Raw genomic sequence first — 24,331 nt, 5'->3', positions numbered from 1 at the left:
CAAGCAGGGTCTAAATTGGTCTATCTGACTCTACACTGATAAACCTTGTCCAAAAAGCCTTAGAGAACCAAAATATATTTTGAATTATTAAAACTGGCCCCAATTCTTGTATTCTCTGATTTTCCATGTGTGATCATTACCACAACATAGCTAACCATGTTTTGGATTAAGCAGAACTAGTTTCTGGCCACTTGACTAGTCAAGATCATCCTGCGTATGTACATGGCTTTTCTCCAGCAAGAATGGAGAGTGGGAGTGGGAATCAGGGAGTATACCTTTTCAGGTGCTGGAGAATATGTCTAGTTGTAAAGGGGGAAAAGGTGGAAGATAGTTATTTTTAAAGGTGAAACAGCAGAACTTTTCAGCTTCTCTGTAGGCTATATTATTCTCACAAATGGTCCTTGTGGATGGACACATGAGTAGAGAGCTGGAAGGAGGTTATGGAATGAATGAAAACTGCTTCTTGAATCTATTGGCTGTGCAGGGTAGAAGGATAGGATTACAGGAAGGGATGGGGGCAGCTAAAGCATAGATACTCTAAAAGGTAGAATCATGCGCTTAAAATTTATTTTCCTTTGCCCAGTTCCCAGCCATCAGGGGCTGAATATGTGTGGGGCAGTGTTGATGATATAAGGGATGGTGCCTTCTGACAAGGTGGGGGAGGATGGATCCCAAAAGGAGCTTGCTTCTCTCCCTTCAGGTAGTCATCCCTGTGCTGTCTGTCCAGATGATAAAAAAGCACAAGATGGCCAGACTCTTGCCCAATGGACTGGCTATTACAACAAACACAAGCAGAAAGGTCAGTGAGTCTCTACACCCCACATCAGATATTTCTTCACTCTTCCCTGAGTCAGCAGGTATTATCCTTTCAAGACTGGACATTGTTGACTGGAGGAAGCTGAGTGGCACAGTAGATAGAGCACTGGGTTGGAGTCAGGTAGACCCATCTTCCTGATTTCAAATCTGGCCTGAGATACTTACTAGCTATGTTACCCTGGACAAGTCATTTAACCTTGTTTGCCTCTGTTTACTCATCTGTAAAATGATTTGAAGAAGGAAATGGCACACCACTATGGTATCTTTGCCAAGAAAACCCTAAATGGGGTCACAAAGAATCAGACATGACTGAAAACAATTGTTAGGTAGCTCACCACCACCGTCCAAGGGCAGACAATGTTCCCCACAAAGGCCAGCATGGCCCTACATGCCTTTCTTCCTCTCACAGTGAACTGTAATGACAGATCTAAAAGTGTTTCTTAAATTATACTTTACTGTTGGTATAGAGGCCAATTACTCTGTGCCCCTGTTGCCTTAGGCTATGCCCAGAGATTCTGAACTACAGAGAAGGTTCTTCTTCATCCTAAGAAAAAACAGTTGCTGAAAATGATCATTATCCTAACAATAATTGTGCTTTATTACTTTCGGTGATAAGTAGGTTGCTTTTTAACTTGAAACACATTCCCTCCTGAAACCATGCTGGAAATGGTGGTTAGATTTCTAGGCTAGTCCACAAAAACTATTTAACTCAGTGTGTTGTTCAACTATGGAACTAATTATATTGAATGTATTATTAATAGTAATATTCCAGATTGATCCATGTGATAGGAAGAGAGCATGGCAGCTTGGGAATCCTTGTGCTCCTTGACCCAAGAAGCCAGGCTGCTCACCACAGCCTGCTCTTGGTCAGGAGGGAACCTGGGGGACTTAAAATGTTAATTCCTTTACTGTCCTTCCCACTTACTCTTCCTCCCCTCCCCAAGTCTGCTATGTTTGCACACAGAGACACCCTTAATACCACTGGAGTAAAACTGGAGCCATCTTTTTTCCTGGGCTATATTTCTTTCTCTCCTGCTGCTGACCTTAGCTCTGTTACTACTCAGGTCAAAGGCACAGAACCTCCAGTCCTGTGTGTGGCTGACCTGTGGGTCATGATGTTCTGACCTCTTGGCGTTGGAGGTGACCTCTCCAGACCAAATATTCTCTTTAAGGCTGAGGCAGCTTTTGCTGTGGTTTCAGTAAGAGCTGATGATTGCCCCAGGGGCATAAGGCTGTGGGCCAAAAATCTGTATGCCCCTGGCAGAAGCGTGTCACATAAAAGGGAGCATGGTGAAAAAGAAATCAGGACACAGATTCACACCTGCCTTGCAGCCCCAAGGCCAGAGGAACCTGGATCCTGCAATCCTTTCGGCAAAAGCAATAAAGTTCTCATCTGATCTGACCCAAATGATAACAAAAGTTTTTTTATTAAGTGCTTACTACGTGTCAGGCCCTGCTCAGTTTGGAGACACAAAGAAAAGGCAGTACAGCAGAACTTGGCCTTAAGGAGCTCACATTCTAATGGGGGAAACAATGTATACAAATCAAAGCCCAAGTCTCCTAAGAGGACGAGATCCTACCCAGGGCTCGCCCCGGGTAACAAATCTGTGAATATTTGTTGGCCACTTCACCTCCCCTGTTAGCACCTATCTCCCATCACCTTGCCCCTCTCTTCCCTGATGTTTTATTATTATTATCTTAATGTCATTAGCTTATTGTCTGTTTCAGATTTGGACAGACAGTAAGGCTTATAGTGCCCCCAGCAAGGTTGGCATTCCCATGGAAGACTCTGGAAGTTCAAAAAGTCTTCCAAATTCAAAGGGATTTCAATGTCTCTAGTTAAATTGCAGCCATTGTGACAGGCCCATGAAAAATATATTTTTAAGGTATATATGTGTGGGAGGGTTCAGAGCACTCCTTGATTGTATCCTATGGGTGATTGCCAATATTAGAGCTGAAGGACAGGCTGACCAGAGCAGGTATTGTCAGCCTTCTTTGCTCATTGTGATTTCTCTTCTGTATCCTAGTATATTTTTGTGTCACTGATCTCAAGGGATAGCGTGTATGATGTATTGAGGAGAGTCTGCACCCACCTGCAGGTAATGTTGGGCACTAGCTTCCTTTGGGAGCTGGCCCTGCCAATAGCATCAGTCCTATGGAGGGAGCCCTTCTCACATGTTCTCTCCCTGAGCTAAGCCTTTTCTAAGGGAATGACATCCCCACTCTTCCTCTGCCCCAATATGTGGGGTAGTAGTATTGGCAAGTAGGAGATGAGAAAAGGTGGGGAGGAGGGCAAAGGAGAAGGTAGGACACAGAAGGGTAGATTCCAGAGTAGAGTACCCCTGAGCTGAATTTTAAGGGACTAGCACTTCCCATGAAGGCCTCCACTTTGGCAGAGTGGGTTATTTGGTCACAACACCTGTGTGAATGTTTCTGTGCTCATGGATGCGCATTATGGGTGTTGCCATTCCTATATCTGTGTGTATGCTCATCTGCTTTGAAGCTCAGTCCTACTTAGTAGGCTTAGGTTTCTTCTCAAACAACCAGAATGGTTTCTTTGCCCTACCTTCACCTTCATTTACAACAAAGGTCCTTAACCTTTTGTGTGTCATGGACTTTTTGGCAGTGTTTGGTGAAGCCCATGGACCCCTTCTCAGAATGCTTTTAAACAAGTAGAACAAAATAAATCAGTTGACAAAAGGATCCCAATCATTTTCCTATCCAAACTCACGGACCCCCTGTAATCTGGGTTGATCTGAGGTCCCATTTACTCCAGGTGAAGAACTCTGACCAGGTCTTCTTCCAACCTTTATTTTAGGCTTTGGAAGCAACAAGAAATAGGAGGAAAAAGAAGGATAAAGAGGGACAGAAGGGAGCCCTAGAACATTTCTCCCTCAGAAGCAGGGGCGCAGAATGAAGGTTCTGATAAAGAAGCCCAGTTAGTTGTCTCTTTGCCTATGAGCCCTGTTTGCCCACATTAGACTGGGATCCCCAGGAGCTAGAACCCCAGGATTCCTCTGGAAATGAAGTCCCATGGAGCTCGGCTCCAGAGATAGTAACATTTACCTCCTTTATTCCACAGCCTTCCAGTAAGAAGAGTCTCAGTCTAAGAGAATATCCAGATGAGCCCGACTCTGAGTCTCTGGTGAGATTTGCCTGTGGGAGCAAAGGCCCGCTGACCCACAGTGACTCCGTAAGAGCATGAGGGTCTGTTCAAGGGACCCAGCACAACATGGCTTTGCTCAATGCCCTCAAAGTGGAGACATCTGTTAGCAAAGTTGGTCATTAGGGTCCTGTTTATACTCCACTGTCACCTGTTGGAACTGAACTGATAGTGCACCCCACTGCAAGTTTGCTTGGGTTTCCTAAATATGTATGAATTGTCCTTTTCCTTTTATTCCTTAAGGTAAAATGGGGAACCTGTGGCCCTCTAGTCCTCAAATGCAGCCCTTTGACTGAATCCAAGCTTCACAGAACAAATCACCTTAATAAAAGGATCTAGTCAGTAAAACTTGGACTCAGTCAAAAAGCTACACCCAAGGACCTAGAAGGCCACATGTGGCTTTGAGACAGAAGGTTCCTCACCCCTGGTCTAGGTTTTCCCTTAGCTTTCTCCAATCTAATTCCTCTCAGTAGGAAAGGTATAGGTTGGTATAATGGAAATTCCATTAACAAGAAGTAGTGGGTCCAAAACCAGGATGGGGAGATTGAAAACCTACCACAAGAGGTTTGGTTAGGCTGGAAAATGGACCACTTCCAGAGGCCATGACAGTTTTCAAGTATTTGAAGAGTTGATATGTGACAGATAACATTTGTTTTGCCTGGACCCAAAAGGGAAGGACTAGAACCAGTAGGTAGAAGTTATACAGAGGCAGATTTTGGCTCAATATCAGGCAGAACTTTTTTTTTTAAAGCAACCAACTTTCTAAGCTTGAGATTCTCTTTCCTTATGTGGAAAGTGAGGGAAGATGAATTGGATGACCTCTAAGGTGCCTTCCATCTCTACCTATGATCTTATATTATTTCATGACTGATTCAGAAGACCAGGCTTCTAGTCTTTGCTCTGTGATTTACTCACTTTTTGGCAAGTCACTATCTTTCTGGCCTTGATCTACAAATTGAGAGGGCTGGACTAGATCTCCTGTGGTTATTATTTCACTGGATAGTTCCCTAAGTTGTTAAATTATGAGGTGATCCTTCATGACACAATCACAATAAGAAACTTCATCAGTAAGTTTTCATAGAGATTAGGAATAAGACCCTAGGTACTGTCCCTGTGAGTTAAAGATGGAATGGTCTCAGAATGTTATTCCTAAGAATCAACCAATCAATAGGCATTTATTAAGCATCTATTACACACCCACTATGCTAAGGTCTAAGGATACAAAGATAAAAGTGAAATGATACCTGCTATCAAGGAACTTATAATCAAGCCTAGGGAACCAACATTTAGACCTGTGGGTGTGTATAGAATAGATACAAGGTAATTTTGGGAAGCAGATACTAGCCTCTGGGAGGATCTTAGAAAAGGGAGAATTTGAGTTAAGCCTTAAAGAAAACTAGGGATTTAAGGAGGTGCAGATGAGGAGGGAGCGTATTCTAGGCACTGGAGATAGCCAGTACAAAGGCAAGGAGACATAGTGCTGTGTATTAGGAAGGAGACTGTAGTCTCCTTCTAGTAAGAAGGTCAGTTTGGCATGACGGAAAGAAGTGTAGATAAGGCTGGAAAGGCAGACTGGAGTCAGATTGTAAAGGGGTTTAAATACCAAATCTGAGAGTTTTATTTTGATCATAGAGGTTATAGGGAGACACTGGAGTATATTGAGTAAGGGAGTGACATAGCCAGACCTGTACTTCCAGAAAATCACTTTTGCTCTAGAGTGGAGTAGGAAGAGCCTTGAACCAGGGAGACCAACTAGGAGACTATTGTAATAATCCAGGATAGAGGTGATGAGAAGCCTGAACTACAATGGGAACTATGTGAGTGGAGAGAAGGAGAAAGTGATGTTGTAGCTACAGAAACATCAAGAATTAGTGACTAATAAGATATGCATGACTTGAAATTGCAAACCAGAGTGATTATAATAATGGTGGCACCCTCAACAAAAATAGGGAAGCTTGGAAGGGGGTTTGTGGGGAGAGACATGCTAAATTTGAGATGTCTTTGGGACCTTTAGCAGAAATTTTCAGAAGGTCATCAGTAATGAGGGACTGAAGTTCCGGGGAGCGACTGGAAGTCATCACCATGGGAGCTACTGAGGGAAGCACTTTTTCCATTTCATTTTGCTCTGCTGATCATGCTTAAGTGACCAATGGAATCCCATGTTTTCTCTGTCTTTCTGGGAAGATCCTATGTCCAAATCTAGTAGGGCTAGCAGGGTTTAAGCAAAGTTCAGTGACCAACCTGTGTCTTGGTCAGTTCCCTATGTGTGTTATCAGAAAGATTCTGGTGCTTTTCTCCTTTTTGTTTTTATTTTGCTTTACTAGACCTGTGATTTCTTCTGGGTGAGGAACTCCCTCCTCTGACACAGACTGGCACTTGCTCTGCAATTTAGAATATTGGATAGCTGCCTATGGCACTGAGGAGTCACTGGCCAGTGTGTGTCAGTGGGTGGGACTTGAAGCCATGACCAGGTCTCTAGCCATCCTACTTCCCCTAACACCCAACTCTTTTTTAAGAAAGGCAGTGGCTTCTTCAGTGGAAAGTTGCTATCTTTGGGAGCTCATGTGCTAGCATATACACTGCTTTAGATGTGTTAAAGAGGGGCCTTCCTATCTGTGTCACAGAACAGAAGGTAATTGGGTGGGGGGGGAGGTGTTGGACTTGAGAACTAACCTGAGCAATGGCTTAGAGATGATACTGAGATACAGGAAAAGTTTCTAGGTAACAAGCATTTAGCCAAGAGCATTGTTCTTAATTCGAATCTTCCCTCATGGAATATTTGAGGAGGTGGTCTCATGTTGAAAATGCTGACTCTCCCTAGAGAGCCATCTAAATCTGCTTAGGAGTCTAACAAGGATCAGGGCAAAGTCCACCTGGCTGATCTGAGGCAGAGCATGACCTGCTTTTTTAGATTCAGCTGAAGGAAAAATGCACTGGGCCTGGTTAATTTTTAAGGTAGCATCACAGTTCTACATCAGCAGCTTTCTACATCAGTGAAATTGTTTTCCATTGATACAGAGCAAATTAGGAAGGTCTAAAGAAGGGGATGGCTTATGAGTGGGTTGTTTAAAATGTCTTAGCATTGCTATGACTGAAGGGATAATGGAACTGGTACTTTGGGACATCTGGGGGGCATTGACTGGATCTGTTTCCAGCTTACACTGAACCCTGGCATCAGACATATTCCAGTGGAATTTTCCTTTCCTTATCTGTTTTCAGACCACAGCAGGAAAATCATTTATTCACTTTCACTTTAGATTAAAGATTCAAAGAGAGCTGGTTTGAGTCAGAGACAGTGAACCTGGAAGATGGTAGGAGGGCATCTCCTTGTTGCCATGGCGATGGCTTCCCACAGCTCTGAACATACCCAGGATAATGGTTTTCTGAGAGAACTTGGAGGTCCTGGCCCAATTCCCTGTCTTAGAAGAGCCTCTTGGGATGGGTGGTGGTAACTATTTTGACAGCAGTGGTGAGGATGGAATCTCTTTCTCCATAGGAAGGTCTCGTTCCAGAAAGAAAATGGAGAAAGATGTCCCCAACGTCATTGTCTCTGTCCCTCCCTGATGATGTCTTCCCCTGCATTCATCGGGGATCCATGAACAGCCTGGGCACCAAGGAGAGCTCTTTCCCCTCTGAGAAACCCCTGGCATGTGGTGAGCTGGGGAGGGGCTGGAGTATAGGGTGTTGGAGGCCTTTGACTCACTCCCCCCTCTCCTCCCAGCTCATTTATGTAAACTTCTGAATTCTGATGAGCCTAGAAAACGGAGAAGGAAGAAAGGGGATTAGGGAGCTTTTGAAGCAAAACTAAAATAAAAATATTTAGTCTTTGTGTCAGGGAGGGATGGCAGTTTTTTATGCAGGGTAGGATAAACCTGTGTGACAGGCCTCTCTGGGTAATCTGTATCAGCACTTACAGAGAACCTGCAATTGTCCCCACACCCACCTCAAGTTTTATAGGGTTAACCATAGTGGGGTGGGGTGGGGCTTTCTAAGAGCTGTCTGGGTGCTGCTGAAAGCCTTGCAACAAAACCCATATTTAAAAGTTCTTATTATAGTTAAGAACTCAAAGTAACAAACTTGGTTCCCAGGGAAAGGATGAGTTGGGATTCCTTGGGCTGTATCCTAGTGACAGGACTTTATGCCAGGGAGGCTTGTCTTCTCTACAACAGCTTCTGAGGAGATTCTGTGCTTTAATGGAGTGGAAGCTGGGCACACCATGGATTATGAGTTTTGCTGCACTTCCATTTTAGATAATGCCATCCACACAGAGGAGGAACTGGAGGGGGAACCGGAGGGCAGCCCAGAGCTGAGGCCCTGGGACTACCAACTGCTCAAGGTCTTCTTCGTACTGTAAGTGGGATATGTATGTATATGGTGAGGAATGGGTTTAGAGCCTCATGTTGGGGGTGAAGGTCTTTGGGTATGGTGGGGTGGTCTCAAGAGTTTTCTCTGGCAGGCCTTGAGTTCAGCTCATCCTAATAGAATTAGAATGTAGAAACTGGAAGGTTGTTCAGAAGCATCTAATCCAATCCCCTCCTTTTCCAGAGGAGGAAAAAGCCCTGTAGAGGTGAAGCAGTGTGACAAAGTCAGGAGGCCAGTTTGCTTACTTATTTCTTTCAACCATTCTTCTTGGTACCATGAGGAACAAGGGTTTTTCCTTAGGATTTCTCCTGTGTTCATCTACATATTATAGATGTTTGTAAAGGTCACCTCCCAACTCTTAGTGTACATAATAATTTTCAAGGTTTAAGTCTTAGATATTGTAACAATAACATGCACTGTGGGTAACACTTCCTACATCTCCTGTGAGCCTTGATAAGGATGACTCCCCATTGCCCAAGTAGGAAGGGAATACAGACGCAGAGTCAGGGGATGGCTAGAGCAGTGACATGTGAGTTGTCACTGGTACCTGTTCACTCCTTTCTCCCCCCAACCATGCCATAAACTTTGGACTTGATAATTCCTGGTTTTCACTGCATCTACTCCAGAGGTATCTCATTTTCATTTTTTTAAAAATCAGACCTACAGATGTAGGGAGAGAAATTCCCTTTAAACAAATGCAATCCTCACTTTTCCATCTCAGCAACTCTTGTCCATATCCACAAGTTTTTCATAATGGGTCCTCTTAACAGGCTGGGAGTTCCTCTAGGTTTCTAACATTATACAGGTATCAATGCAATAGTTAGGCTGTCCATATTTTATCCCTTATTCTTACTCCATGGTGGGCTCACTGCCTTTTCTACCACTTCTTGCCTGGCCTACTTATGACCACCATACTTTCTTCTGTTGTTCTTTAAGTGACTTACAGAGAGACAAATGCCTCTCTTAAAGGCAACTAGATGATTAGATAGTGGATAGAATGGTAGGCCTGGAGTCAGGAAGATATGAGTTCAAATATGACCTCAGGTGCTTCCTAGCTGTGTGACCCTGGGCAGGTCACTTTACTTGTGCTGCCTGTTTCCTCAACTATAAAGTGGGGATAATAAATACCACTTACCTCCTAGGATTATTGTGAGGATCAAATGAGTTAATACTTGTAAAGTACTTAGCATAGAGCCTGGCACATAGAAGGTTATTAAGAAATTCATGCTTCCTTCTTTCCATCCTCATGTGATCTGTAATTCTGGGGCAGTGAGATAGCTCCAGTTGGAGCACCAACTGGAATTTAGGAAGATTTGAGTTCAAATCCAGCTTCTGACACTTCCTAGCTGGGAGACCCTAGGCAAGTCACTTAACTTGTCTGCCTCAATTTCCTCATCCATAAAACTGGGATAATATTAGCACTTACTTCCCAGGGTTGCTGTGAGAATCAAATGAGATATTTGTAAAGCACAGTGTCTGGCACATAGTAGGAGCTATACAGATGTCAGTTATTATCATTATTACTATTATCTTGCCTCATATTAACAACCAAAAGATTGCAGAATTAAACGCTCTCAGTTTTACCTATCAAAGAGTCTTCTATGACTTTATCACATGTGTAGGAAATGCCTTGTTGAAGGAGAGCATTATGCTCTGTAGAAACAAATAGTTTTCAAAACAATCCAAAAAAAGACAGTAGGATCACATATGTTTTGTTATCTTTCAGTCACGTGACTGTAAAGATGTTGACATCTGCAAAGCTCTTATCTTATTTCTTGCATTTTACATCCATTAATCTCTTTTTAAAAAGACATGGTCTGTGGCAGAATTTCTTCTGTGAAAGCCCAACTATTCCATTTTCATTTTTTCATCGAGGATATCTTAGATGCATGTATAGATCAAAAGTAGGCATATGGATTGGTAGTTATTGATAGCCTTCTGACCTTTTAACTGTAATAATACCTTCCATGATTTTTTCCAATTCATTATCTTCCTTCTTTTTGGTTATCTTGAGAATTAGTCTCAGTATCTTCAGAATTATGTTGCCTTTAGCACCAATTTCTCCCATATTAGAATATAAAATTCTTCACCTTAGGGACTATCTTGCTAACTTGTATTCATTTCTCCAGTGCTTAGCACAATGCCTTGTAGTAAGTACTTAGTAAATGCTTTATCTAATCTACTTATCTATATATCTGGTCTAATCCCACAGCTCTTTTTTTTTTTCTTTTTTCTTTAAGACCATTTCTACTTCTTCATATTGTACATCAGAGACTGAGATGTTTTGCTGTCATGGATAAAGAAAATAGTTATAGAAATGCTATAACCATTTCATATCTGGAATTTCTGCCTGAGGATCCCACTGATCTCATTAGTGACTGCCTTACCTGGCCCATTATTTCAGGGAGGCCTCAATTCCCTCCTTATTCCCTGGCCATATTCTCAGCAACAGATTTATCTCTGGATGTAAGCCTTCTCCTACACATTCTAGTTCTTGAACCATTAAAGACATATGTCAATCTACTATCCTATGGTACCACTCTCCATTCCTGTGACTTTCCTGACCAAAGTGACCCTCCCTAATCACAACTCCTTTATGTGTATTATCTTACCCTATTATAAATGTAAACTCCTCAAGAGCAGGAATTATTGTTGTTTTTGTACTTATATCTCTTGCTTTTAGCATATAGTAAGAGTTTAATGCTTTTTAAATTTACCTATTCCTACAAATTTGGGAAGTTTCCAGTTTCATCTTTAAATGATTTTAGGATGATTTAACTTAACTGGATCTTATATGAATTTTGTTTTTTCCTTCACTATTTCCCTATCTCATGAGGTAATAATCTCCCACTTTCTTTCCCTGTAAGATTCTGCAAAACTGGTATTGTCCCCTCACTGTTATCTCTCTCCGTTTGTCAAGGACATAAAATGTTTGTTGGCTAAAACATTTTCTGGGCTTTTTTGGCCTTGTTAATAGCAACTGTTTTACATTTGTAGGAACTGATGTTAATGTCTTTTCTTTTATCCATTTTTCCATTTTTTGTTTTAGTAGTTTGAATAGGTCAGACAGAAACTTTTTTTAATATAGACATGTATGTATATGTATATGTGTATTTTTATACATGTACATACATGTATATTTCTATATATGATCATTTCTTCTGATTTGGTGCTGATTTTGATCTTTGTTCTGGCAAGTCAATGGTCTGAAGAAAAACAGCAGATTTAGGAATGACCCCTACATTAATAATCTCTCCATAAAGATAAAATTTCATCTTTTGTGATGTTATTCAAGGTTTCTTCTTGAAGAAAATATTCAGGATTTATAGGCATAAGACTTTTCTATTGCCAATGTCTTTGCCCTCTTTTATTTCTTAATTCTGAACCATTTTTTCAACACTTCCCTTAGTATCTCTCCTATTATATTATCATCTTACATGGCATTTTGAATCTTCCCACCTTTTCAATGTCCACTTTTGCACTGATGTTAGCAAATATTAAGGGATGTATTGACTTAAGGTGGAGGAATTCTTTGTGAACTTTCTCTACTTCTTCATCCTCTGCCATAAACATTGGTGCATAAACTCTTTTTATTCACTTATTCACGGTGATCTTCTTACTTGTGTCCATCATGAGCCCTGCCAAGTGAGATGAACATGTGTCTGATGAAATGGCATTTCTTGTTGTCCTGGGGTGAATGTTGAAAGCAACTCCACCCACTTCTGTCTCTGAAGACTGGCCAACCTAAGTTTGGAGGGGATAAGTACCAGAAAGTTGGCTAGTGGGTGATGTATATTTTTGGCTATAGCAACTCATACAACCTTTTAGTAAGGGATGAAAAAGTTATCTTTTCTCTAGTGAGAAACTCATAGTCATCCTTCCATAGCTGCAACTTTCTTTTTCATTCTGGCTTTACTTAGAATGGCAATGTACCAATGTTTAAATGAATGTTTATATTCTGAAATATCCTAAAGATGGGGTGAGTCTTAGCACCCTCCTTCCAGGGCAAAGGGGTTGTTAGGATTCATGAAATCACAGGCCTTAGAAAATATTTAAGCTTTAAGTTCAGTATTACAATCAAGTCAGAGGACCTGAGTTCAACTCCCAGCTTTCCTTCTTCCTATCTGTGTGACCTTGGGCAAATTTCTTAACCTTTCTGGACCTCAGGATGACTTCCAAAGGCCCTTCCAACTATAAATTTATGATCTGATGATCAAAAAGACTAACTATATGTGGGAAATTTTTTAGTATGAAAATAGGTTAATTGCTTTTTCATTTTTCCCCCTTCCTCAAGTATTTTCTCCTTTCTCCCTTGATCCTGGGAGTGTTCAATACCCTTAGGTCCTCTAGGACAGCATTTATGGGTTACCTGCTCAAGGAAATCAGAGCAGAGAAGTGTATCAGAGGCCATCTGGTCTAACTAAAGTCTTTAACCTGCTCACTCTGTCTCAGCCACACACATATGTCAGGAGCAGCTTCTGAAAGCACAAAACTATTTGAAGGGAGTTAGCATGATGTAGTGGGGAGAACCTGCTATCATTGACATCTGGGTTATAGCCCTGGGTCTGCTACTAGATAGCCTTGTGACCTTGGTCAAACCACTTAAACTCTTGGAACTCTATTTCCTCATTTGTAAAATTGGGATAATAATACACAAGGATCATATAAGATTCTGTGTAAAGTATTTTTAAAGTGCTATGTAGCACTTTAAGGTGTTACTATTATTAGCAGCAGCAGTACCATAGAAGAGTCCTGAGAACTGTGAATTCCAGAGATGCTATTTATGTGAGCTGAGGGAGGATGGGAAGTAATATGAGTTGCTTTGTAGCTTCAGAATGGAAGCATTTTTTTTTAGTTTTGAGAAACATAGGGACTTGGTCCCTGTAGGTTTGTGGAACATAAATGTATTGAGGTTTAAGTTTCTTGTTTCTAAAAAAAAAGCTTTCTCTGAAGACCAAACTTAGTTTACAGCAGCATGGTTGAGGGGCCTAACAGCCCCTAAGTAGGGAGTGAAGGTGTTGAGAAATCAAGATAAATATACAATGAGGGTATGAGGGGGTCTATTGGTTACATGGTTCTTTTTCTTTAATATGCTAACTTCCTCGGCTTCGTGGCTATTTTACTCTAATATTTACCACATAAGACTTTCTGGGCATCACCAAAAGGAATGTAACTCAGTTGGCCTTCAGGTGTAGGGGACGTGAGGCTCGGAAAGCCACTCAACACACATTAGGCCTTGAGACCAATGGAACTGATCCTGATAGATGTGATAATAGGAGATGACAACACGATGGTCGGCTGGGACCCTTTCCCAAGGCAGCTAGGTAGAGCCCTGGCATGTGGTAGACGGCGGCTGCAGTTTATTGTGTTAGGGGTCTTGTTTCCCTAACTACTAGAAGGAAATGAGACCTCATCTGAGAAGTGCACCCAAGTTCCTCCTGATGCAGAAAGGCTTTGGTCTTCTGTTTACGAGGCCCTTAATAGTCTGGAAAAATCGAAGAGATGGGATTCTTTTCTTTGGAGGGTCAATCCAGACCTTGCTTGCTCTCTTGTTACCCTAGGATCTGCCTCCTGGTTGTATCATCATCCTACATGGCATTTCGAATCTTCCGGCTGGAGCAGCAACTGTGCTCTCTGAACTGGGACTCTGTCTCCCATAGACACAGGTGAGGTGATTCACTTCCCAGGATCCCAGGGGGACTCAGGAAAAAGTGATTCAGACCAAGTCCTTATTGTCCTTCTCTTGGGCTCTAGGCGGGCTATGATCTATGGTTCCTTGACAGGGTCAAGCAGGCTAAGGCATCCTTGGTGTACGTGCGTGCATGCGTACATGTGTGCATGTGTGTGTGTGTAGGGGAGAGCTGAGCAGAATGAAGCTACAAATCTCTCCTCATCTCATTCCTAAGAGACTTAACCATAAATTCCCATGTAGAAAGTGAAAAGGAAGACTGGAAACCTCTTGCTGCTATTTTTCCTCTTCGCCAATCTTCTCCCCATCCCATCCTTACCCCCAAACTCCCCCACAGCCTGCTTGCTAGTTGTTGCCTTCCATGAGTCTCGGGTTCTTTCCCTGTGGCAGGTGACAGCAGAGGGAGCTATGTGTGTCCCCTTTCCAAGAAGGGAGCCCTTGGTGTTGAGGTTCCAAGATAGTTCCCCCTCAGGTTGCTGAAATGCCAAGAAGAGAGTCTTAATGAAAAGAGTTCTGATTTTCCTGCTACCTTGAACGCCTGATCTGAAGTACCTGCTCATGAAAGAATCTTCTCCTGGTCTTATTGGAATCAACTCAGCAGATGGAGAAACCAGCTATGGGATCCTGTGCCTCAGTTCCAGCTGCCAGGAACAAGTCGGGGAAACAGGCTAAGCTGCTTCTCAGAAATGGGTGCTCTGAGTAGGCAGAGTGTTTTGTACTTGGGTATCAGGAATAGGGTCTCATTGAGGTAATTCCCACTCTTATGTTCCTCACTCCAGTTGTCTGTGGGATCCGAGGACCGAATACCAATACTGCTTGTTGCTTTTGCTTCCCTCTACCTGGAGGCCCCCTGGAAGTCTTACCCAGACCAAGTTGAACACCTGAAGCCAAAGGGCATTTTGGTGCTGGGGTAACTAGACATGAGCTCAGGACAAAGGTGACTTGGAAAAAGCGGAGATAGACTATGTATGTTAAGTGGAGGGGAAGAAGAGACAGCAACAGGAGGTGGGCTCTGCATGTACTTTTAGCCAAGCCTCACTGTGCTTGGCAGCCTGGGGCAAAGCTGGAAGGGCAACAAGGAGGAGATTGGAGGGCATACAGCAGCTTCTGAGGTCCATTTGGGGAGGGGTGGGCTGTGGGAGGAAAAGGAGACAACCCAAAGGATTTCTTTGCTGAATCTATGCCTGTGTTAGTACCATTTCTACCCGTCGAAAGGAGGCCAGGGAACAGAAAGGCCAGAGGTAAACTGACAAATCAGTCAGAGCCAGTGCTTTTGCTTGAACTATGTGAGTCATTGTCAGAGCTAAACTTAGGTGTAATAAGCAAAGTCAATAATTGTGCCTTTAAACTTTACCATTCTTGAATATACACTTTCAGCTCTCCTTCACAAATGGTACCCTGGATTACTGCTTCATTTTCTGGAAACTTGAGCTGGCACTGATTATTGGGACAGTGTAGACTTTACCTAAGAGTTCTCTCTGGGAAGAGGAGACACACTATGGAGTGAGAGAAGCCTGTTTCACTTCTCCTTCCCCCAACCCCAAACCTCATTTAAATAATTTACAACATCATGTCTCAGGCTCAGGTGTTTCTTGGTTTTGCACACCTTGTTTTAAAAACTTGATGTGGTTGATGTTTAAATTAAAACAGCCCCCAGATTTTTCTTCTTGGATCTCCCAGCTTTCTCTCTAAGTCCTTGATCAAGAAGATTTTTTTAAGGGAAGAACCTAATAATCCTGATCATCCCCTCTTTGGAGAAGGGAAAACAATTTCAGATCGTCCAACAAAAAATAAGCCTATAACCTCTTTTTGAATGCATGAGAGTTGGGAGAAGCAGAAGCAAATGAAGTTGTCTGAAAAGGTGGTAACTGGTATCATGAACCCCAGGGCAAAAGATTGCTTTCACAATTTCCCCCATTTAGCACCCCATCCCATTCCCTATTCTTGTAGCTTCCATTCACTCCCTTCCCTAATCTTTGACTAGCTTAGCCACATGGACAGGCAGGGAGCCTAGCCTCTCTTCCTACCATTTAAATTCAGGTCAAGAAGGATACTGAGGAGAAGAGAACATGTCAAGTGTATCACCGAGGACAATACAGAAATTCTCACCCTGTAAAGGTTGTTAGCCATTCTCCTCTTCTTCAAGATTTCTGATAGGCTCCTTGGCGACTTGGGATGTTCCTTTTTGGACCCTGGGGAAAGAAAGTGGGAGTGTCAAGCTTGGAAGTGGGTATATAACTGAAAGGGAGCCCCAGCTTCCTAGGACACCCAACAGGAATTCCAGAGAAGGGGTGGGGGAGAAGAGATGCTTGTGAAACTTCCCTGAATGAACTCTGTAACCTTAATCAATGCTGCTGTAAACACTGGAACATGCCCCTTTTGAGGAGCTCCTGGATCTGTCACACTACCTCCAACTCTTTCCTCTTGTCCTAGTCCTTGGAGGGTCAGACAGCATTGGGCAGCTGAAGCCATCTCAATCGCTGAATCCTAGAGTGAGACAGGACCTCTCATGTTGCCTAGTTCAACCAGTACCTGAAGTCTGAGTTCCCCACTACAAAGCCTTCAGCAAGTGACCCTCCCTCTAGACCCCTCAGGATAGGGAACACAAAACCTCATGAGAGCCCATTTAATTTCTAGGAAGCTCTAAGTGTTAAAATGTTTTTCCTTCTGTTGGGCTAAAATTTGCTTCTCTGCAATCTCCAGTTGTTGGTCTTACCTCTACCTTCTGGGGCCAAGAAGAATGAGTCCAATCTCTCTTTGAAATGAAGATTCATCAAAGAGCTGAAGACAATGTCCATATTCTAAGTCTTTTCTTCAAACCAAACATCCAGGACTTTCAAGTTTCCTTACCAGCCTGGCTGACCTCCTCAAGATGTGCTTGCCCATGTCCTTCCTCAAATATGGCACCCTAGATGGAACATATTTTAGATTCTATTTTCTGACCAGGGTAGATTATAGCAAAATTATCATCTCCTGGATTCTGGACACTATTATTTATGTTAATGTAGTCTGAAATCACATTATCTCTTTTGGTTGCCACATCACACATTGACTCATTGTAGCCCACTAAAAACTCTACATCCTTTTCACGTGAACTACTTTTTAGTAATGTCCCTCTCCTTCCCTCCTCCCCACCCTGACCTGGGCAGCCGATTTTTAAACCTCAAGTATAGCACTTCACACTTATAGTTCTAAATTTCATCTTATCAGTCAGTGGACAGTAGAGGTGGTACCTGAGCACTAGGGGCAATATGGCATCTTCTATTGTGATGACTGTTTGTAAACTCTAAGTATTTATTACATAGACATACTTTGAATTGGATGTTCTTTTGATTTCCTGAGAAGATGGTCCAACCAGATTCTGTATTGTCTGGGAAAGGTGGGTGGGTAATACTGGGGCTGTTTCAATACAGTATGATGTAAACGTATGATAATATTTAAATTTTTAAAAAATTTGCTTTTGCTTGTTTTCTGTGGTTTGGAAAGTTCACTATTATTGACACTCCTGATAGGCTACCCTGCATCCAGAAAGCAGTGGGCCCCAAATCATCTTCCTCTTTATGTCTTGTTGCAAACCCACTGGAAATCCATCCCAAACTTAAATTGTATGGCATGGGATTAATACCGGAAAATGCTACAGCCAGAGGCAAAGCTTGTCTTGCTACTCATAATTGCTAAGGATAGTCACTCATACTGTATACCTCCATTTCCCACATCTGTCATAGAGAGCATATAGCATGTTGTAAGAATACATAGCGCATTGAACTTGGGTTAGGTCTGAATCTCACCTACGACACAATAACTATTTTAAGTTTCTTCATATATAAAATGAGACATTTGGACTCAATGGCCTCTAAGGTCTCTTTCATCTCTAAATCTATGACCCTATAATATGGAGCCCACATTCCAGCTTTGGATTCTGGTGAGTTTAGAGCTGGTTTAGGTGGAAATTTAAAGTATCAAACTCATTGATATACCCTATGATCCTTCCCAACATCCCAACCCTGGATTCAGAGGTTAAATTCCAAATTAGGCAATGCTACCATTCCTAAGATGTCACTACCCCTCTGAAATATGTAGGCCTGTGTACTTCAGTTCAGACTTGGATGTGGGTGCTGCATCCAAGTGTTTTCCTCTCTGCTAATCTCTAGAGGTGGTCAAGATTCCTTGAAGAAATGACCAACAGGCATGCACATTACACATCTTCCCAAGAGCTGGAAGCATTTAATTAACAGGACCAGTTAATCTCCATGCCTCACCTAGGAGGATGAGAAGAATAAAAACAGAAGATTCAATTCGATGTTTATTAATCATTTACTGTGTTCAAGGCATTGGGCTCAGGGCTGGGGATATGAATCTTAAGATACTTTTCTAGGGTTCACCAGCAGCAGCTTACTCATGAAAGAGAAAAAATTCATAGGAAAAATTAGTTCTAAAAATGGAACTAGGTTAACTATCAATGAAAACTGTCCATTTTACTAAGGAAGAAATAAGTTCAGAGAGGAAACTGACCTGCTCTTACTAGTGGGATGGGAAACTGGTGGCTAGCCTATTGTAACTGACCCCACAAGATGAGAATGAAGAGAGAGAAAAATGTTAATAACAGGAACATTCAGTGTAAGTGGCAGGAGAACACAGCTCCCTGGGAAATGAGACTCTTGTTCCCTGGTGTCCTGAGAAGAGGCATGTTCCTGACTGGTAAGAACACAAACCCTACAAATTCCTAAAGGAGAAAACTAGCCTTGACTAAAATTTTAAAATTTAAATTGTCAGCAAACAAGCTCCTATTTTCTCTCCTTCTTTGCACTGAAAAACATCTGAAACCCTTATGACAAATCTGCAGAGTGAAGCCAAACAAATCCTCACACCTGACCATGTCAAAAATGCTTGCCTGTATCTTGGATCAGAATGTAGGCAGCAGAATTCAACCCCGACCCTCTGGGCTTGGACTTGGTCACTGGATGGATCAGACGTGCTAAGTCTTTCAAACGCTATTGTATAGACTGTATTCTTGTTTCTGCTCATTTCATTCTTCATCAGTTCATATAAGTCTTCCCAGATTTCTCTGAACCTTTCCCTTTTGTAATTTCTTAGAGCACACTAGTATCCCATTAAATTCTGACACTATAATTTTTTCCGTCATTCTCTATTTGATGGATACTTCCTTAGTTTCCAGTTCTCTGCCACTACAAAAAGAACTGCTATGACTAGGTTTGTATACATAGGTCTTTCATGTTTCTTTGATCTCTTTCAGGTAGAGGCCTAACAGTGGTATAGTTGGGTCAAAGGAACTGTATAGGGGAATGAGGGAGGGAACAACCATTTAATAAACTCTATGAACCAGGTACTGTGCTAAGTGCTTTATAAATATTATCTCATTTGATCCTTACAACAACCTGAGATATAGATGCTATTATTATCTTTATTTTTAGAGGAATAATTTGAGGCAAACAGGGTTAAGTGACTTACCCAGGGTCCCACAGTAGTAAGTATCTGAGGTTGGATTTGGACTCATCTTTCTGCCTCCAGGCCTGGTGCCATATAGCTGCCCCAAAACTACAGATCATGTTCAGGAAGGAAAGAAGGAAAGAAGCATTTATTAATGATCTCTTCTATGCCAGTCACTGTGCCAAATACTTTACCAGTATCTCATTTGATCCTCACAACAACCTTGAGAGGTAGGCACTATTATTATCCCCATTTTACAGTTGAGGAAAATGAGGCAGACATAAGTAAAATGACTTGCCTAGGGTTACAGAGCTAGCATGTGTCTGGACCATGGTTTGATCTCGGGTCTTCCTAACTCTGGGTCCAGCACTCTATCCACTGTTATACTTATTTGTCTTGGTGGTTAGGCTGAGGGGAACTGAAAGAGAACTTAGATCATGGGCCACATCACAGGAGAGAGTTGCACACAGTCCAAGAAACTGAGTAGGGGCACTAGAGAAGGGGACTGCCCTCTTTTTTTAATCCTTCTACCTCCCCCTCTGAGTTTTAGGACACAGTCCAACCATACGTCTAAGGAGTCCTGGGAAAAACTCTCAAGAGGGCATCTTCAGTCAGTCCCAGGATGTAACTTTTCTAGAAGAGAGCAGTTCCTTGTGCCACCCACCATTCCCTGGGTTATCATCAGGCATTGTGAAGACATCAGACTTGCCAAGTGGTGGGTGGCTTCAGTGTCTTATTTGGAATGCTCTTAATGGGAATATAGCTTCTGTCAGTCCACCAGGTGGCAGCAAAGATCACAAGAGGGTTTCTGAGGCCCAAAGGACATGCTGTTGAAGCTCTGTCTTAAACCCTGGGGTTGGGGACTGGTAGGAGGTGCAAATTTCATTCTTCTTACTAGGAGATCCTTCCACAGCTTTTTTCCCCCTACTTTTCTTCCTCCCAATGCAGGAATTCATCCTGATCTGCCCTTTCAGGACCTTTACTGTGATTCTGACATGTAAAACTTAGATAAACTGGCTCCACCCAGTTTCCAGAATACTATAATTACAGAATTAAAATACATTGTTTCCCTCACTGCGCTCTTCAGTCCAAGGAGTTCTAGGAACTCAACATACCATTTCATTGGCTTGAATATCTTCCTCCTCATCTCTGCCTCTTACAACTCCTAGTTTGCTTCCAAGCTCAGCTCAAGTTCCACCTCCTATGCCCTTCCTGATCCCCCAGCTGCTAACGTCTCCGCTATAAAAGCACTTTGTCTTTATTTTGTATATTCTTATACAGGTATATGTTACCTTTCCCAATAGGATATAAGCTCCTTGAAGACAGAAACTACTGCATTTAGATTTTTGGATAACTAGTACTTAGCACATAGTAAATATTCAGTAAATATTTGACCCTACAATGTGCAAAACGCTAAGCTAGGAGATAAGGGAGACACAAATATAAAAAAAAGTGGTCTATGCCATTCATTCATTAAACATTTATTGTTTTGTGCAGTGATATGCTATAACCTTATTAGAAATACAAAGTGTTACGAGAGTTCAGAGGACGGAAGCGATTACTTCTGGTGGCGGGGGCGGGGGGGGTGGGGAGTAATGACTACATGCCCAGTTACTATCCTTTGGAAGAGGAAATCCAGCAGCACTGAATCATGGGATCCTTCCTGGTTCCCACTTCCTCTTCTCCCTGACAGAAGTTTCCTTTCTCTTTTACTTCCTTCTCCCCACAGGTAAATTAAAAGAATAGCAACAAAAGCAATTTGTTTGAACTTCTGTTTGGAGGGATCCCAAAGCTCAATTTGGAAAAAAATAAATGTACGGCTAATGAAGGATATTTGTGTCTCTGAATTCCCTGCCCAAGGATAACCTTCATCTTCCAGGAATGGGCTGCTCTCTTCATTTGCTTAGGATTGCCTAACTCAGTCTGGCTGTCAGATAAAAAACATGAAGAGGAGAGCAAAAAAACCCCCAAAACCAGAAAACTTGTGTCAAGGTGAAGGGTGAGCATATATGGAAATACTTGAAAGAAGGCTATCCTTGTAAGTTTTCCTACCCCAACCAGTCCAAGGGGATGACCCAAGGTTTCAGCCATGTTGCTACAGAGACAGCACTCTACTGGATGCTGGACTGCCTCAGAAAATGAGAGCCCCCTAAGGAAGCCCCCTGGCTCTAGCCCAACTCCACCTTACTGCAATATTGAAGTAGATCCTTTCTGAATGTTACTCCAAGGCTCAACTTGCTGTTAATCTACCCCCACTAACCTGACTCTTCCCGCTTGATATGCTGGGAGAAAGCTGGAGGCTGCTCTAAAAAAAAACAAAACAAAAAGAAAAACATTCTTATAAAAGGGCCTTTTCTGGCTTCGATGAAAGCAAAATTGTCAGATCCTGAGGAAATCAGGGCATTGGGAGGTAACCAAAGCCTAGGCTTCTTCCTAGGACTTTACTTGTAATTTAACTTGACTCCTCCCTAACAGCTCAAACTCACTGCCTTTAACCTACGGAAGTTTGAAGTAAAAGACCCTGCTTTGTCTTGGTTATCACTGGGGTGTGGGTATAGATGTGTCTGCTTTAGGAACATTCCCCTTCTATTTATTGTCAGATCTTTATCTGAAAGGAGGGGTACAGATAAGAAAAGGAAATCAAGAAAGTGCCCCAGAAAGATCTGCTCCTTTGTCCCTGGAGCCATAACACAAATTCATAGGAAAGAGAATTCAATTTCTAAATATGATTTTTATGCCACTCTTTTCCTATGGGGTCTCAGCAAGGTCATTGTGCTGAAAACTCCAAGCTGGCAGGGGTCCTGGGCCTTCCAGGAAAAGTGATTTCTTCCTGTTGTTGCCATTGTACAGCACTCAGTAACACCTGGGGAGTGAAGAACACACTGCACAAAATATAGTGCCCCAGCTGCTTTGTTCCTGGTTTCCCTCTCCCAGAGGCTGCTGGGCCATGACCTCTTCACCTGGACTGAGGCCAGATATTGGCTCTGTTGTACACGTTATATATCAGGTCCCCAAGGTGACTGCTCCCCAGTAAATCCCCAGCCTGCTGAGAAAGCAGCAAAACCTTAGTGAAGGAGGAAGAAGAACCACAGTTTCGATGAACCCTTCCTTTTCAAGTAAATTTCCAAGGACTACATGAGGTTATTGATGCCTGGGTTTGTTATGTTCACACAGCCAAGGGAAAAAGGAGAAGTTCTCAGAGGAAAAAAAAGGGAAATGGTACATTAATTGGAAAAACACACAATATACTCAGTAAGAATGAAAGCGGAGACACATAGGCACAGAAAGCTGGCCACACAGGAATGGAATGACCTGTCAACATTAAAGGCCAGAATTCTTGTAAACAACAGTAACCCTTTATCAGACTATTATCCTAATCCTATCGGGCTCTTATCGCTGGGTCAACAGACTTTTATCAGGAATTCCATCCATCCCCAGCTTCCCATTTCACCAATAGGAAGTAAGGCACAGAGGTTAACTAGCTCGCTCACGATCACATAGCAAGTAACAGGCTAGAAGAGTCAGGCAGAGCTGACTTAAGCTCATCAAGGCTTAAACTTGACCTGAAGCTTTTAGAATGCTATTCACAAATTATCCTTTAAGTTGGCTGGTGTTGGAGGTTGGCATAGGCAGTACTGTGTGAAAACCTGACACCTACTGGGAGGGGATCATGCCTTGTCTGAAAAAGTGTTAATTGGTGTAGAATTTCTGGGGGAAGCTTTTCTTTGCTGCAAGTTCCAGGAATTCTCTTACAAACCATAGTCTCTCCAGGCCATCCAGTAGTTCAAGATAATTTCAGAGTTATTGAGCAGCTTTTATTGTGTTCAGCAGAGCAAGAGAAATATGATATGGAGCCTGTTCACAAGGAACCTTCCTGTTGGGAAGAAAAGACACATAGATGAAAGTGACATAACAGTATGAGACAGTATGAATGTAGGTATCAAGAATGCCATAGGAACTTAGAGAAGGGAGTAATGGTGAGGTGGATTGGCTGGGAGGGGTGGAATTCAGTTGGAAGTTGAAAAATGGGTGAGTTTTAAAAAGGTGGAGGGGAAAATGACTTGAATATGGGAATGAGGAGAGGGAGACAGAGAGAGACAGAGAGAGAGAGAGAGGGAAAGAGAAAGAGGGAGAGGTAAAACGAATGGAGCAGACACAGCTGAGACATTAACTTGGCTGGAACAGGGGGCTGATGTTGGTGAATTAGGTGGGGTCAGATCACAGACAGTCTGAAGGTTACCTAGAGTTTGGCTTTTATTCTTTAGGCAAAATTTTTTGCAGAGGCAGTCACTATAGATAAAACTCCAGCAGATATGGCACAATCTTGCAATGACTTTTAAAAAAAATGTCCAATATTAATGGCGTGAAATAACACAAAGCTAATTTATTTAAAGGGGCAACTAGGTGGTGCAGTGGATAGAACACTGGGCACTGGCCCTGCAGTCAGGGGAACCTGAGTTCAAATATGACCTCAGACACTTACTACCTGTATAATCCTGGGTAAGTCACTTAACCCTGTTTGCCTCAGTCACATCATCTGTAAAATGAGCTAGAAAAGGAAATGGCAAACCATTCCAGTATCTCTGCCAAGAAAATCCCGAATGGGGTCACAAAGAGTCATGTACAAACGTGACTGAACAGAAACAAACTTCTTTAAAAGCTCCTGCACAGAACCACTTTGACTTGATTTCAAAAGAACTAGCCTTTCGTTTCTTCCATATCCAGTCTTTTCAATTCAAATTCACTGAACAGACTTAGTCAACAAGCACTGCCTAAGCAGCTACTATGTACTAGGCATGGAGCTAAGCACTGGGAACAGAAACAAAGGCAAAAACCGCACTTGCCCTCAAGAA

General features: G+C 42.4%; 1 protein-coding gene across 22 annotated transcripts in view; it reads left to right on the top strand.

Moving 5' to 3' along the window:
• Positions 1-21,307, top strand: part of GRAMD2A (GRAM domain containing 2A) — an 80,302-nt gene extending 58,995 nt beyond the window's left edge. For 7 of the 22 annotated variants that reach the window (XM_072627933.1, XM_072627932.1, XM_072627927.1 and 4 more), the window contains 7 exons: positions 701-799; positions 2,844-2,915; positions 3,899-4,009; positions 7,476-7,632; positions 8,230-8,329; positions 13,903-14,007; positions 16,734-17,487. In XM_072627933.1, coding sequence (XP_072484034.1) covers positions 701-799; positions 2,844-2,915; positions 3,899-4,009; positions 7,476-7,632; positions 8,230-8,329; positions 13,903-14,007; positions 16,734-16,791 — 702 coding nt within the window. In that variant the 3' untranslated portion in view covers positions 16,792-17,487. Of the gene's footprint in view, positions 1-700; positions 800-2,843; positions 2,916-3,898; positions 4,010-7,475; positions 7,633-8,229; positions 8,330-13,902; positions 14,012-14,420; positions 17,488-21,207 lie in introns of those variants that run through there. The other 15 variants (XM_072627943.1, XM_072627942.1, XM_072627944.1 and 12 more) reach the window with 8 other exon arrangements.
• Positions 21,308-24,331: the final 3,024 nt, after the last annotated feature.

Source organism: Notamacropus eugenii, chromosome 1 (genome assembly GCF_028372415.1).
Source record: "Notamacropus eugenii isolate mMacEug1 chromosome 1, mMacEug1.pri_v2, whole genome shotgun sequence".
NCBI classification, from domain to species: domain Eukaryota; kingdom Metazoa; phylum Chordata; class Mammalia; order Diprotodontia; family Macropodidae; genus Notamacropus; species Notamacropus eugenii.
The sequence above is the reverse complement of the archived record's forward strand: the minus strand, read 5'-3'. Positions and strand labels throughout refer to the sequence as shown.